We start from the raw sequence: 14,166 nt of genomic DNA, 5'->3' as shown, positions 1-14,166 counted from the left end.
TTGGGGGGCCAGGCACCCACAGTTTGGCTCAACCAAGGGCTCTTCAGGAGAAACACTTCTGCCTGTTCCTGGGCCTTAAGTCCCACATCTTGCAGTGTGTTGTGTGAGTGTGGTATAGAGCTCAAGAAACTATGCAGCTCTTAAACACATGCTTCAGTAAATAGGCTCTAGATCACTGTGGCTTAACAGACATCTGTCCAGCCTATAATCTCAGCATTATAAGCAATACTTACTTGCCAGCTCTTCCTCACGCTGGCATCTTTCTCTACTGGGTTTTTCCTTGCTCAAGGGGAGGATAATAGGTGTGATGGAGGGGGGGTGAAGCTCCCCCAGGTGTCCTTTGAGGAGCACTGCCTTGGCCCAGCCTACCTTCCCAGTCCTTACAGAGTTTCTCTTGTCCAGCATGATGGCTGAAGTACCTGTATGCTGAATTTTCTGGGTGTTCCATGGTAGCCAGGAGCCCATGGGTTGCCTTGAAGGTAGGGCTACCAGTTGGTAGGGGAGAGCCACACAGCAGAGTCCAACCTGTGTTGTGCTTCATGGAGTAGCACTGTCACCTCCTTCACCTTCTGTGGCTCTGCACATCTGGGTGCTTGTAGTCTGCCCCCAATACCCCCTCCCAAGCCAAGTAAGTGGAGGTGCAAGGACACCAGCCTGGTCCCTGGGACCTTTGAAGGAGGGAGCTGGGATAAAGGAACACAGAGTGTAGTGAAACTGTTCTGTTTTCTTTTTGCACAGGGTTTCTGCTCCTGGCTGACAGCCATCTTCAGGATAAAGTGAGTGCCCCAGGACCTATGTGGGGGACCCACATGGGGAAGGAGGGGCAGTGCAGGGTTGTTGGGACACCCAGTGCAGTACCAGCTTCATGAAATCACTGCCCTTGCTGCAGCCCCCTCTCTGAAGAGCACAAGTGAAATTTGTCCTCTGGAGAGGACAAGCAAAGACAGGACTATATGAGGAGTCCTAAAGCCAAAATAAGGTCACAGAGTGAGTCTGTGACAGAGGAGAGAACCCAGGCCCATGGCTGCCCTACCTCAGTCCCATCTCAGAAACTGTCCCTGCTCTGCAAAGAAACTCATCACCCTGACACTCTTGCTAGAGGCTCTGCTGTCTCAGGGATGGCTATGAGGAGAATGCAGGGAGACTCCCTCAGCTTGATGAAACACAGGAGTAGTCTCCCAAGCACTTCTGTTCAGAATGCTGTGGGACAGCATCAGCATTTAGCAGTATCTTAGCAGGGAAGGCAAGGCTCACCTGGAGGGGTATAAGGTGTCTAGTTGCCTCTCCTGAGGGACAGAAAGCAGGGCCATGGAGTGCAGGGCTGGGTAATCATTGCACAGGCAGGTTTCTGCCCAGGCTGCTTCAAGCTGAGTGCTGGGCTCCCAAATCCAGAGTCTGGCTACAGCTCTGTAGGGCAGAACAAGGGGTGCTGTGTGTGTTCAGATCAGGAGGGCAGCTGCAGCCCTGTAATTTTCCCCAGCACTTGAGGAAATGTAGAAAATTGTCTGACAGCTGTTCTCTCCTTGGCAGGGATGATGAGATCCGCGACAAATGCGGGGTGGATGCAGTGCACTACCTGTCCTTCCAGAGGCACATCATTGGGCTGCTGGTGGTCGTGGGTGTGCTTTCCGTGGGCATCGTCTTACCGGTCAACTTCTCAGGGGACCTGCTAGGTGAGAACGAGGAGCTTTTGGCCAGGCTGGGGCATCTGCTCTCAACACCATGCTCCAGACCATTAGGTAGCAGTGGAGGGCAGGACAGGACTAACGCAGACAAACCCTAACTGCTGTCTCACTTTGACTGTAGTGCATCCACAGGATCATCCTGTGTAACTTGGGTTTTTAGGAATTCTGCAGGTGATACTCTTGCTGTTGCTCACTCTAGTGATGCTCTGTCCCACTCAGTATAACTGAACACATTTGTGTCTGCCTCTTTCTCTCTAGAAAATAATGCCTACAGTTTTGGGAGGACAACTATCGCTAACCTGAAGTCTGGGTATGTTCGGGCAGGGCTGGGATGGGTAATTGAGGCCCTCAAGGGGCATAAATGTTCATTTGCTGCAGAGCCTAATCTCCTTTAAGGTTGTATTTCTGCCCTTGCTGTGAGGCTACTGTCCCTGCTCCAATTTCCAGGCTGAGCTCCTGGAATTTGGTTGTAGGGCATCTGTGTGCTATGCTGAATACACTCAAGCCCCCAGTACTTTCAGGGCCTGATCAGCCAGACACAGACTTGTAGTGACAACCTTGCAGTGACCTTTGTGGTCTCCCTTGTGACAGGAATAACCTGCTGTGGCTGCACACCACCTTTGCTTTCCTGTACCTGCTGCTGACTGTGTACAGCATGCGCCGGCACACTTCCAAGATGCGCTACAAAGAGGATGACTTGGTGAGCCGGATCTGGCTACTCTCCCAGACACGTTTTCCCATGCCCTGTGGTCAAGTCAGGTAGCCTTGGAGACAATGCTGAGCACCTCAATTTCCACAGCAATTTTAGTGTTGTCATGTTTTGGCTGATTTTATTCTGCCTGGCCAAAGGCAGATCACCTCCAGAGCAGCAGCTATGACTGCCTATGGGGAAACTGGAGAGGCCTGCACTGGGTAAACATGTGGAAGGACCCCATTCTTCCTTAGGGGTTGTTCCAGCTTCTACCTTCTTAATTTCTGAAGGGTAGCTGTATTTGTGTTCAGGCATCTGCTGTGTAAGTCCCTAGCCTGTCAATCTGCAGTGCATCTGAGTGCAGAATGACTACAACCAGCAGAAGCACAGGAGAAGGGGAGCCCTGGTAGCTAGAATTGATGGAGCCACCCTTTTTCATCACTGACACAGGTCTTGGGAGGGGGTCTTGCTGCAATGTGGTCTTTTACACCATCCACACCTACCTGTCCTCTCCTTTCTCTCTTCTTTCCAGGTTAAGCGAACTCTATTCATCAATGGGATCTCAAAATATGCTGAGCCAGAGAAGATCAAGAAGCATTTTGAGTAAGTCTCACTGTGTCTCTAAAGACTGTTCTGTAATTGGGATGTTTTTATTAGGGTAGTACTAGTGTTATCTGGAATGGCAAAAATACATTGAGAGCAGAGAGCTAAGCAAAATCAGTGAATACCTTTATTTTGGGTCGCTCACTATTTTTCTGCTTCTTATTGGAATTTGAAGTATCCTTTGTTTTGTGCCTTGGGAAAAGGCTCAGCAATCTCTTGCAGAGCCATAGGGGGGGTCATTGTGGTAAGCAATGATCAGGGCATGTCTTGAGTTGTAGTTAAGTTCACAGATGAGATAGAGGCAGGAGGTGCTGAAGCAGTGACTGTGGGATGTTGTGCTGCTGCCCTGATCACAGTCCTTGTAGAAAGTATGTCTGTTTAACAATAAAATTTAATTCCTCTTCTGTCAGAACCTCACTGTCAGGACCATGTTTAGAAGCACCATGGTGGAAAAGAAATGCTTTGTACCCTTTGGGAACCCTTCTGCCACTTTCTGACCACAAGCCTGTGAAGGCAGAGGGGGGAGGGTGGGGTCAGAGAGACTCCTAGCTGCTATAGGGTAGAAGTCCAGAAAGGCTCCTTGTTCCAAAGCCTTAGGGATGTAGCATTTGCCCTGTGTTTTAAGTCAGCTGTAAGGGACAGTGTGCAGGCTCCCCTGCAAACTCGTGGTATGCATCACTATGCTCAGCCCAGGACACTCTTCTCAGGGCCAGAGAGAAGTCTTGACCACTTGGAGTTTGCTTGAGGGGTACCTGTGGTGCCAGCTGTGATGAACTGATGTTTCTCACCCACAGGGAGGCCTATGCCAATTGCACTGTCCTGGAGGCCCGTCCCTGCTATGATGTTGCCCGGCTGATGTTCCTTGATGCAGAGAGGTAATCTCTATTTTTGGAGAAAAGGCAGAGTGGGCTGATGTTCCTGATACCCCCTCAAGTCTGGTGCCACAGAGCTTTTATGAGTCACCCTCTTTCTTTCCTTTCTTTTTTCTCTTCCGCTCTCGTGTTTCAGGAAGAAAGCTGAGCGTGGACGAATCTACTTCACCAACCTGCAGAGCAAGGACAACACCCCATCCATGATCAACCCCAAGCCCTGTGGCCACCTGTGCTGCTGTGCCATCAGGGGCTGTGAGGAGGTAGGGTAGTGCTAGAGGTGTTGGGCAGAAGTTGGGTGTCCCGTGGCTTGGGTCCCCACATCATCTCTCCTCTGACCTCTGTCCTCCTGCTCAGGTGGAGGCTATCGAGTATTATACCAAGCTGGAGGAGAAGCTCAAAGATGACTACAAGCGGGAGAAGGAGAAGGTTAATGAAAAGCCTCTGGGGATGGCCTTTGTCACCTTCCACAATGAGACCATCACAGCCATGTGAGTGCAGATGGTCCCGCCCTCCCCGAGAAGGTGACTTGTCCCAGCCTTTGCTTTAAATCAGAACAGCAGCACTAAGGCATCCCCTCAGCTTGTGCCTGCCAGCCTTTTGTGTCAGCCTGTCCCTCTTTCTCTTGTCTAGAATCCTCAAAGATTTCAATGCTTGTAAGTGCCAGGGCTGTGCGTGCCGTGGGGAGCCCAGAGCCTCCTCCTGCAGTGAGTCCCTCCATGTCTCCAGCTGGACTGTCAGTTACGCTCCTGACCCACAGAACATCTACTGGTGAGCAGCTCTGTAGGGTTCAGTGGCCCTGCCAGTGGGAAAGGGGAGCACCCTCCCTTTCTCCCTCTCCGTCTGCTCCTCCAGGAGCTGAGCGAGTTGTTCTTGCTGAAGCCCAGCCTGGCTGAGCTAGAGGTCTGATCTCACTGGGAGGGAGAAAGCCTTGGGCTGGCACCCCAAGTGCTGTTCACCAGGCTGGGCTGTGGTGTGCATGCAAAGCCTCACACCTGGTATTCTGCCCTGTACAGCCATTCTGATGTCCTCTTTCTCCCTCTCAGGGAACACCTCTCCATCCGGGGCTTTATATGGTGGATCCGCTGCTTTGTGATTAATGTGGTCCTCTTCATCCTTCTCTTCTTTCTCACCACTCCTGCTATCATCATCACCACTATGGACAAGTTCAATGTAACCAAGCCCGTGGAGTACCTCAATGTAAGGACTTTGGAGACAGGTGCAGGGTGGGTAACCAGGAACCACCCCAAGGCACAACATCCCCTGCAAAGCTGGGGATAGGGAGAAAGATTGTCATTGTTCCTGGGTCCTGTCAACCTGAGGCTGAGCCTGGATAGGGTGCAGTGGCAGTCACAGTGCTGGGGCCTTGGCATCAGCAGAGGCAACTGTACCTTTGCCTGGCACAAGAGCTGGTTCACCATGTAACATGTGATTTCTTCTCTGCCTTGTTGCAGAACCCAATCATCACCCAGTTTTTCCCCACCCTGCTGCTGTGGTGCTTCTCTGCTCTTCTGCCCACCATTGTATACTACTCTGCCTTCTTCGAAGCACACTGGACCAGGTAAGGACAGCCAGCACCTGTTCTTACCTTCTTAGTGTGCTGATTGGCTGCTAGACGCTTCTGACTACATAAGCTATAGGCTGGATCTTTTGCTTGAACTTCTGTCTTCCACTCCAGCATGGTGTTATGTTGCACCTTTTGGGCACCTGGGGACTGCTGTGGACAGTTGTCCTGCCAGTCTTTAGCTGCTGTTGTGCAGCATGGTTGTCTGAGCAGAGCTTGACAGGTCTACAAGAAGAAGAAAGCTGGGAGGAGTTGGGGCTGGTCACTATGAGAAATGCAAGTAGCAAGGGAAGTCTTGGCTCAGGTGAGCCAGGCAGGGGTGGTGTGCCTGTATGTGTAAGATGTAGCAATTCCAAGGGAAAATCATTTTAGCTGCTCTGGTTTCTGGTCACAGAGAAGGCACTTGAAGTGCAGAGCACTAGAAGCCTGCTGCTTGTGAGACACGTTCCCTGCAGGACACTCAGTGTAACTTTTGTTTTCTGGTCTATGTTGCCCGGACTGGTGGGGGAGGGTGTCACCAGCTCTCGGGATTACAGGTCAGGGAAGATGATTGCAGAGCCTGTGAGACAAGGGGAAAGGAATGGAGACCTGATAACGGATATCAAATATGCTGGAGGAAAAGGGGATGTGTACTAGGAAGGGACAGGGTGGGATTTAGATTAGACATTGGGAACTGCTTACTGATGGAAAGCCATTGGAAGCGCAGTTTCTAGTGGTGACTGGTGGGGTGAAAGGTTAACAGCTTCTCTGTCCTCAGGTCTGGAGAGAATAGGACAACCATGCACAAGTGTTATACCTTCCTCATCTTCATGGTCTTGCTGCTACCATCTCTGGGCCTGAGCAGGTAGGAGTTGTGGGAAGGCAAGTACAAAGTTATGGAGCACAGGGAGGGTTGAGGTGCACGCCTGATTGTTCTTTTCTTTTTACAACATCCTTTCCTCACTGCACTGGTGCTCTGGCCACCATCCCATTGGGAGACTGGTATTTAATGTTAGTTGAGGGAGAGCAGGCCAGACCATACATGACTGGATCTCTAGGACTTTACTGACTCAATCTGCAGATTGACATGTGCCATGATGTTACAAATAATGCAGCAAAATTTGGCATGGTAGATGAGTACGTGTGAAAAGTCTGCTTGACATCTGCTGGTGAAGGAGGCATTCTCCACCTCTGTCCTCAGCGTGCAGTCCAAATTTTGCACAAAACTAGTGAATTCCTCCTTTAAGCCAGAACTTGAATAGGTTATGCTGCTTGGCTGGGTGGGATAGTTTGGTACAGAAGTGCTCATCTCTTTGGGTGTATGCTTCAAATCTTCCTGCACTTTAAATATTGTTCTGTAGGAAATACTGATGCATCACCTGCCAGCCATTGTGGTGGGCTCTAGCGCTGAACAGGGGCCAAGTAGGAGAACAGTGTGAGAAAGAAAAAACTGGGGAGTGGGTGGGGGGCAGGGAACTCTAACTGTGCTTGCTCATTCTTTACACATTGTGGGGTCAGGGATCTTTAAGGTCCCACCTAAATTCCATATTTGAGATACACCCTCTCAGTGGTGATGTCAGACAAATCCTGAGAATAAGACAAACCATCTGATAGTGGCAGAAGAATAGTCCTTCATCCCACTGGGTGACTACAGTGACTACGTGTTTGCAACACAGATTAATAAAGTCTTCTTGCATGTAAACTTGCATCTTAGGCAGGTGAATGGTCTCAGAGTGTTTGCATTTTGACCACAAAAGAGACCACACTTCCTTCTGAGGAGTCAGTCCCTCTGCTGTTGCCTGTTGAGCTCTGCACTCCACCAGTGTCAAAAGATTGGATAGTTTTATATTGAAAAACAAAATTGAGAAAAATGGGATTTGTTTCTTCTAAGGGATTTCTTTAAATCTCTTGTTGGAGGGTACCTTGTATGTAACCAATTTCTTCTGTAGAGTCAGTCATCTGTTCCTTATGTGGATGTTGCACCCAGACAGAGGAGAGAGGAGAAATATTTATAGGATTAGAGTAAAGGGATAAAAACATACATGAATAGGAAGCTTTAAATCCCTTTTTGATGTTGCATTGTTTTGTTTAGTTTTATTTTTTTCTAATGTCCAGTTTACATAATTGCTGGTGACACACTCCACAGGGAACAACACAGTCTATGGTCAGAGCTTTGAATCTTCTAGAGCAGCTTCTACATATGTGCATTTCTGTCTGTTGCTGCTTCTGATGGTTCATCTTTTCTTCTTGCCCTCTTTCCCCACAGCTTGGATGTATTTTTCCGCTGGTTGTTCGACAAAAAATTCCTTGCTGAAGCTGCCGTACGATTTGAGTAAGTGGCGTTGAGCAGAAAGGCTTTGTTTACAATGGGAGGAGGTTCTTGTTGGCATCCAGAGGTTAGGGGGACTCCCAGCTGCTGCCCTGCAAGGAGGCAGCACCCCTTGCAGCCTGCTCTTGCTGCATCTCCCCAGGTGTGTGTTCCTGCCAGACAATGGGGCTTTCTTTGTCAACTACGTTATCGCCTCCGCCTTCATCGGGAACGCCATGGACCTGCTGCGCATCCCTGGTTTGCTCATGTACATGATCCGACTCTGCCTGGCCCGCTCGGCGGCCGAGCGGAGGAACGTCAAACGCGTATGTAGCAGGGCTGAGGGATGGGGTGTGCCCGCACCCAGGGAGGGGAGTGCTGCAGTGGGGCCCTGATGGATGGGGCTCACCCAGTGCTGTGCATAGAGCTGGGTGTGTTGCAAATACCCACTCAGCTCTCAGGGTTCTCCTGCTGATGGGTCTCCGTTCCCTCCCGCAGCACCAGGCCTACGAGTTCCAGTTTGGGGCTGCTTACGCCTGGATGATGTGTGTCTTCACTGTAGTCATGACATACAGCATCACCTGCCCCATCATCGTCCCTTTTGGTAAGCCATAGCCCTCTGCCCCCGGTGCCAGAGATGGAGGGTAAGCAAGAAGGCTGATGTGGGAGAGATATTTCCTCTGTCTAGCAAAGAGGCTGATGCCCTACTTGTCTGGCTTTCTTCTCCTTCTCCCAGGGCTCATGTACATGCTGCTGAAGCACCTGGTGGACCGGTACAACCTGTATTATGCTTACCTGCCTGCCAAGCTGGACAAGAAGATCCATTCAGGGGCTGTAAATCAGGTAGTGGCAGCCCCTATCCTCTGCCTCTTCTGGCTTCTCTTCTTCTCCACAGTGCGCGCAGGTGAGCACTGGGCTGGGATGCCAACCCTTAGCCTCCTACTGAGCCACTTCCCTGGCCAGGCTCTGATCCTGGCAGCCTCCAGCCGCAGAGCATGGTCACAATCCTTTTGACACTGACATTGGTTTTCCTTTGCCCCAGGGTTCCTGGCCCCCACTTCCATGTTCACCTTTGTGGTCCTCGTGATCACCATTGTGATCTGCCTGTGTCATGTCTGCTTTGGGCACTTCAAATACCTCAGCGCTCACAACTACAAGGTGAGGCAGAATGGCTGGGTGCAGGACCCTCCTCCTTGGTAGCACAACTCAACCACATAGCAGCAGGGGCTCTGAGGGGTCCCAGCCTGCTCTTTGGCAGAGCCTGTCAACCCTGACTTCACAGAGGGGATAGTCCTTAGGCTGTCTCTGCTGCCTGTATATTGCTGAGGTGGGACAGCAAGTATGTTGCCCTGGCATTCTCAATTTCTCCTTTTCTCTCCAGATTGACCACACAGAAGTGGATGCCATAGACAATAGGCAGAATGGGAGACCTGCCACTAATCTGCCGGCTCCCAAATCAGCTGTGAGTCACTATCCCCACCTCTGTGCCCTGGCACACTCCTTGCCTCTGTTTGGAAAGGGGGAGGTAACTCCCTGTCTGAGTACCTCACTCCTCACTTTTCATTTTTCTGAGTCAGCACCTGGATCCTCCCAGTGAGGGTGGGAGGCAACTGCTGGGCACTGTGCCCCTCACCTGCTCTCGGTGATGTGTAACCCCCACACACACACCTCTTTCCCGCTGCTCCTCAGATGCTGTGCATTTACTTTCCGTCTCTCTTTCGGCTGGGACGGTGAATCCAGCCGGGTCAGTCTCCCTTCTCATTCTGCATCTTTGCACGCTTGCACGCCAGCAGAGGCTGTCACCCACCAGGCTTGTCCTAGTGCCAACACAAAGGCATCTCTGTGGACATTGCCTTGAAGGCCATGGAAGGGCTTTGGGGACTCTTCTCTCCCCTATCCAACGTTCTGAGACCCCCAGAGTCGGTTTTTGGAACTTCACCTTGGCTCAACTGTCTCACTCTGACTGCTTCCTTTCACAAGGTTTTTGTAGTGGGGATCTATGCAGGGCTGCAGAGATGAGGTAAAGCAGAGCCTCCTGCTTCCTCAGGAGAGCAGGGCTGGGGTGTGCACATGTAATCCAGGCTCCCTCCTAGGCTCCAGACAGCTAAGAGCAGCAACATTTTGCCAAAAGGAGAATCCTTATAAGAGGCAGGCAGAGCTTTAAGACACATGTGCTAGCAAAAAAGGAAGTGCAGCCTTCCAGTTCACAACGGCTCCAAAGAGCCTGAGAAGCCACATTCTTTCCTAGCCCAGATGCCCTGTCCCAGGCTGCTGGGGATTGAAACACATCCAGTGTTTCAGGGCCAAGCCTCACTCGCATAGAGTCTGGACTCTTCCTTGCCCTCCCAGCAAATCCCCATGCTCAGCCTCATGCATGGTGCTTAGTGTGGTGTGCTCTGCTTCCTGGAGAAGTTCCCTGGACTCAGGTGTGTTTCTGCTCTCTCCCTGCCCCTTGCCTGCCCCTGACAGAAGTACATCGCCCAAGTGCTGCAGGACTCCTCGCCGGAGGGCGAAGTTACAGAGTCGGAGGAGCAGGGATCGCAGGATGAGGAGCTCATCAACGCAGACGGCATGAATGACACAGATTTCCAGTCGTGTGAGGACAGCCTGATAGAGAATGAGATCCACCAGTAGGGACCTCAAAGGGCGGGAGGGGAAGGAGGCCCAGGAGCAGGGCAGGCTGTGCGCACGGAGACTGGGAAGAAGCACCTGAGGGTGCTGGCTGCTGCCCTCACCCTCCCGCCCCCAGGGCTGCTGCCTTCAGTGAGGGCAGGGGCCCTGCTGCAAGCTCTCCATCTCCCTGCCCCTCCTCCCCTGCGCCAGCCCGGCTGCTCGGCAGGCATGCTCTTTACTAGCTACCTTCTTCAATGCATCCCTGGACCCCAGACTCCCAGAGGCTGGGGAGGAGGGGGCCATAACCCCCGCGGTGCTGCCCTGGACCTGCAGGGAGGAGGAAAGCTGGGTGCTTTGTGGGAAGGGGCATAAGGGGAACATTTGGGGTCTTCTGAGCAGGCAACTGTATCCCCTGTCTTTCTGGTGAGAAACACTAATAATTTATTAGATTTACAGGAAGGTGATGAATGAAAAATTTCAGTCAGTTTATTGGAAACCCCACCCAGGGTGGGGTTGGCTTTTGTTGCACCTTCTCCCTGTGCCTGCCTGTGTCCTTTCTCAACTGCTTCCAGCATCCAGTTGGTGTAGCATCCCAGGAGCTGGTCCAGGCCCAGGGGTGGGGACAGGCTTCCCCCTCACCACAGGGATGGTGACGCTGACCCTGACTTCATGGTCAAGGGTGGCATCACACCAGGGAAGGGGCACTGGGTTGACATGAGCTAGATAGGCCCTTGCAGGATGAGGGGTGCTGAGGGCATTTCTCGTGAGCAGGAGGAGGCGCAGGCAGCCTCTCCCCCAGGTCCTGCTCCCTCCTCTCCCAGGAGCACAGGCGGGGGTTTGCAGCATCATTTAAAGTGGCATTTTTCTTTGCACATTTTACTCCCCTTTCAAACAAATCAACCTGACCCCCATGTGGTACTGCAGCCCCCCTTTTGCTGCCCTATGTCTGAACAGCAGGTTCAGGCTTGGGGGTGGGGAGGCTGTGTGGGGGTCTCCTGGGTGCTAGGGAGAGGGGAGAAAGGGTCTCAGGCTACAGGCCCTCAACAACCTGCCTAGATCAGCACTGCCTCATTGCAATGAGGCCCCATGGGCTTCCTTCCCTGAGCTGCTGCAGGGCCTTCCCCCAGCTGAGGTGGTGAGAGAGGGAGGGAGCCCTGGGAGAGCAGCCCCTAGGAGCTGTCTCCAGCCACGACCACCATCTTCAGGAGCACGAAAGCCTCATGAGTCTGTGCTGACTTTCTTCACCTGCCCTGACTGGTGTAGGCTCCCCTGCCACCACCCAGCCTGAGAGGGGGGTTGTTCCTCTCCTACCTCTTGCTCTTGCCCCCTCCCTGTTGATAGCTGTGTCCCAGAGGCAGGCAGGGAACAGGATGGGTGGGAGAGGTGACTGGAGCCCCTGGCACATGGAAGGACTGACCCTGTTTAAAGACATTTTGTGAGGTTGTTTCTGGTCAGTATCAGTTGCCCTCAATTGCTTCCCCCCTCCCCTTGTGTAAAATGTAAAGGAAAATAATAAATCCCTCTGCTATTTAGCTATATTTATTTCCCTCAAACCCTGCCACCATCCTGTTTGGTGCTCATTGCGGACACTATCACCCTCCCTTTGCCTGTCATCGTGGGTGCTGTACCAGCTCCCTGGGGCTGTACCCTGAGGGGCCAGGTGAAAGGGGACGGTCATTTACCTTGTCAATCACCCATGCTGGCCCAGGAGCTCCAAGCACTTTAATCGACCAGAACAAGTGAACTGTCAGCCCTGCCCACCTCAGCTGCCAGGAACAGTGGTCACATCTTATGGCTTTTCTCCCCTGTGCCTTCCCTAGAGGAAGGGAACCAGACCCACAGAGAGCAGGTGGGGGGCTGCTCCAGGGAGGACATAGCTGCCTTTCCTACAAGACTTCTATAGGAATCCCAGGCCTGGAGAAAAGGGTGGATGGAACAGAAGAGGTGTGGGTCTTCAGTGCATGGGGAGGGCAGGTCACACCAGCTTCCAGGGCTCAGCTGGGGCTGGAGCACACATGGGTGTGAAGAGGCATGGTGAGAGTCGCCCGTCCCTTCCAGGTAGCGGCCAGGAATGAAATGAGCATGTGAGCTGAGAGTTCCTGGTCCACTCGCAGGCTGGGGCACGGGGGATGTTGATCCTGCTTCCCTTCTTCTCACACCCACCTACTGCCCTTGCTCCTGGTCCAGCAGGTGGGCTGGGGTGCCGTGGTCTCTGTAGGTACAGCTGTGCTCCAGGGCTGCCTCTGTGGCTGGCAGGGCCCTACCCACAGAGAGCTGTGTGTTCTGAGTGGCACTGTCTGTAGAGATGTGTATAATACCCTGTATATATTTGTGTACAAAAGAAAAAAAGGAAAAAAAGGAGCTATTGTTTGCAGTCTTTTCTTTGTGGAGTGGGCTGGGGGCTGGGACCTGGGAGGAGAGGACCCCAGCTGCTGCAGGGCTGCAGGAGCATGCGTGGTGCAGAAGGCGGGGTGGGGAGTAGTGTGAGCACAAGCCGTGCCCTCCTGCCAGCAGCTCAGCCGTGGCTCGCAGGCTCTCGCAGCACGAATGGCTTTCCCTCTGACTTGCAGAAGCATCAGGGACTTTGCTGCTAAAAGCAGGTAGATGGGGAGCTGTGTGTACTAAGGCTGCAATGGAGGAAGATGGTTTGGAAATGATGTGGTAGTGGAATTTCACTGGTAGCCTCATGCCACGTGTCAGCCCACCCCCATTGTTCCAATAGCAAGTTACACAGCCTCTCCTGCACTATCCATTCCGAACCTGGACACCTGGTTTGGGTGGACAGCTACAGCCTTTGGGAGCCTGTGGGGCATGCTAAACCCCTGGAGCACCGAGCAGCACTTTCCCAAAACATGACGCTGCTCATGTGTCAGCTGTGCCCTGAGTGCTGGGACAGACAGCAAGCAGCCAGCCCCCAGGATGCTCCCTGCTGCTCCCTGTGCAGGCTGGATCTGGCATGCTTCCCAGGAGCCTGCTGCATGCCATGCTCCTTACGCTGTGCACAGTGGCCGTTGCTTGGAGGGTGGCACAATGGAGAGGCGAGGCCTGGCGGGGGCTGGCCGGAGACGGACAAGTGACCCCAGCTCCATGCCTGCCTCACTATGATCAGGCTTCGTGTGCCACCAGTGCAGCACCAGCAGGGGACAAAAGACTCTCCTGCCCACAGCCAAAGGACAAGGGAAGAGGCAATGCCAGAGAACAAAAAACTGAAGACGGAAAGAAGAACTGTGCTTGCTGCCAAGTCCCTGCAGTGATCACTGTAAAAAGGAAAGCTTGAGGGAAGGAAACAAAGAAATTGCAGAGAGATTTTGCAGATGTTTTAGGGAAACGGCTTCCAAGCATAAGAGGAAGGACATGGGACAGCCTTTGTGACAGGATTATTGAGGAGCTGTCTCCTGTCCCAGGAGAAGGATCTGTGAAAGCAGCTTTGGAGGCCACTGAAGGGGGTAATAAGGCAGGAGCTGAACAGGACAACAGCGCCACAAGGATGGGCACAAACCCAAAGCAGGAACAAGCCCTGGCCCGACAGGCCTCTTGCTCTTTGAAAGCACAGTGCTGCCTGCAGTTCCTGCAGAGCTAAATAATGCCCCCCTTATGCTGGGACCCCCTTATGCTTCCAGCCTGTGGCAAACCTGCCTGGGAAAAAGATGGAGCAGTCCTTGCAACAGCCCAGAGCAGGGCACCCCAAGGCTGCCTCTGCACTAGGATGAGCAAGCAGAACAAGCTGCCTGTAACAGAGTCCCCTGTATAGGGACAGGGCAGCTCCAGTGGCTGCTGGCCAGGACTGGACTGGTCCTTTGTGCCTGCAGCAGCAGGACCGTGTACAGCTGGTTTAAACGTCTGGGTTGCCCTTC

At 52.7% G+C, this 14,166-nt stretch overlaps 1 protein-coding gene across 2 annotated transcripts in view; it reads left to right on the top strand.

Annotated features, from left to right (window-relative positions):
- TMEM63B (transmembrane protein 63B) overlaps positions 1–12,643 on the top strand; it is a 48,815-nt gene extending 36,172 nt beyond the window's left edge. For both annotated transcript variants that reach the window (XM_058800750.1, XM_058800749.1), the window contains 19 exons: positions 739–776; positions 1,531–1,673; positions 1,944–1,995; positions 2,277–2,385; positions 2,909–2,979; positions 3,774–3,854; positions 3,988–4,111; positions 4,206–4,339; positions 4,482–4,619; positions 4,895–5,048; positions 5,303–5,409; positions 6,170–6,256; positions 7,658–7,723; positions 7,863–8,025; positions 8,198–8,303; positions 8,436–8,603; positions 8,742–8,857; positions 9,081–9,161; positions 10,169–12,643. In XM_058800750.1, the coding sequence (XP_058656733.1) occupies positions 739–776; positions 1,531–1,673; positions 1,944–1,995; positions 2,277–2,385; positions 2,909–2,979; positions 3,774–3,854; positions 3,988–4,111; positions 4,206–4,339; positions 4,482–4,619; positions 4,895–5,048; positions 5,303–5,409; positions 6,170–6,256; positions 7,658–7,723; positions 7,863–8,025; positions 8,198–8,303; positions 8,436–8,603; positions 8,742–8,857; positions 9,081–9,161; positions 10,169–10,333 (2,103 nt within the window). In that variant the 3' untranslated portion in view covers positions 10,334–12,643. The remainder of the gene's footprint in view (positions 1–738; positions 777–1,530; positions 1,674–1,943; positions 1,996–2,276; positions 2,386–2,908; positions 2,980–3,773; positions 3,855–3,987; positions 4,112–4,205; positions 4,340–4,481; positions 4,620–4,894; positions 5,049–5,302; positions 5,410–6,169; positions 6,257–7,657; positions 7,724–7,862; positions 8,026–8,197; positions 8,304–8,435; positions 8,604–8,741; positions 8,858–9,080; positions 9,162–10,168) is intronic.
- The last annotated feature ends 1,523 nt before the right edge of the window (positions 12,644–14,166 follow it).

The sequence above is a fragment of the Ammospiza caudacuta genome, chromosome 3 (assembly GCF_027887145.1).
Source record: "Ammospiza caudacuta isolate bAmmCau1 chromosome 3, bAmmCau1.pri, whole genome shotgun sequence".
NCBI classification, from domain to species: domain Eukaryota; kingdom Metazoa; phylum Chordata; class Aves; order Passeriformes; family Passerellidae; genus Ammospiza; species Ammospiza caudacuta.
This window is presented reverse-complemented; position numbering and strand designations above follow the sequence as displayed.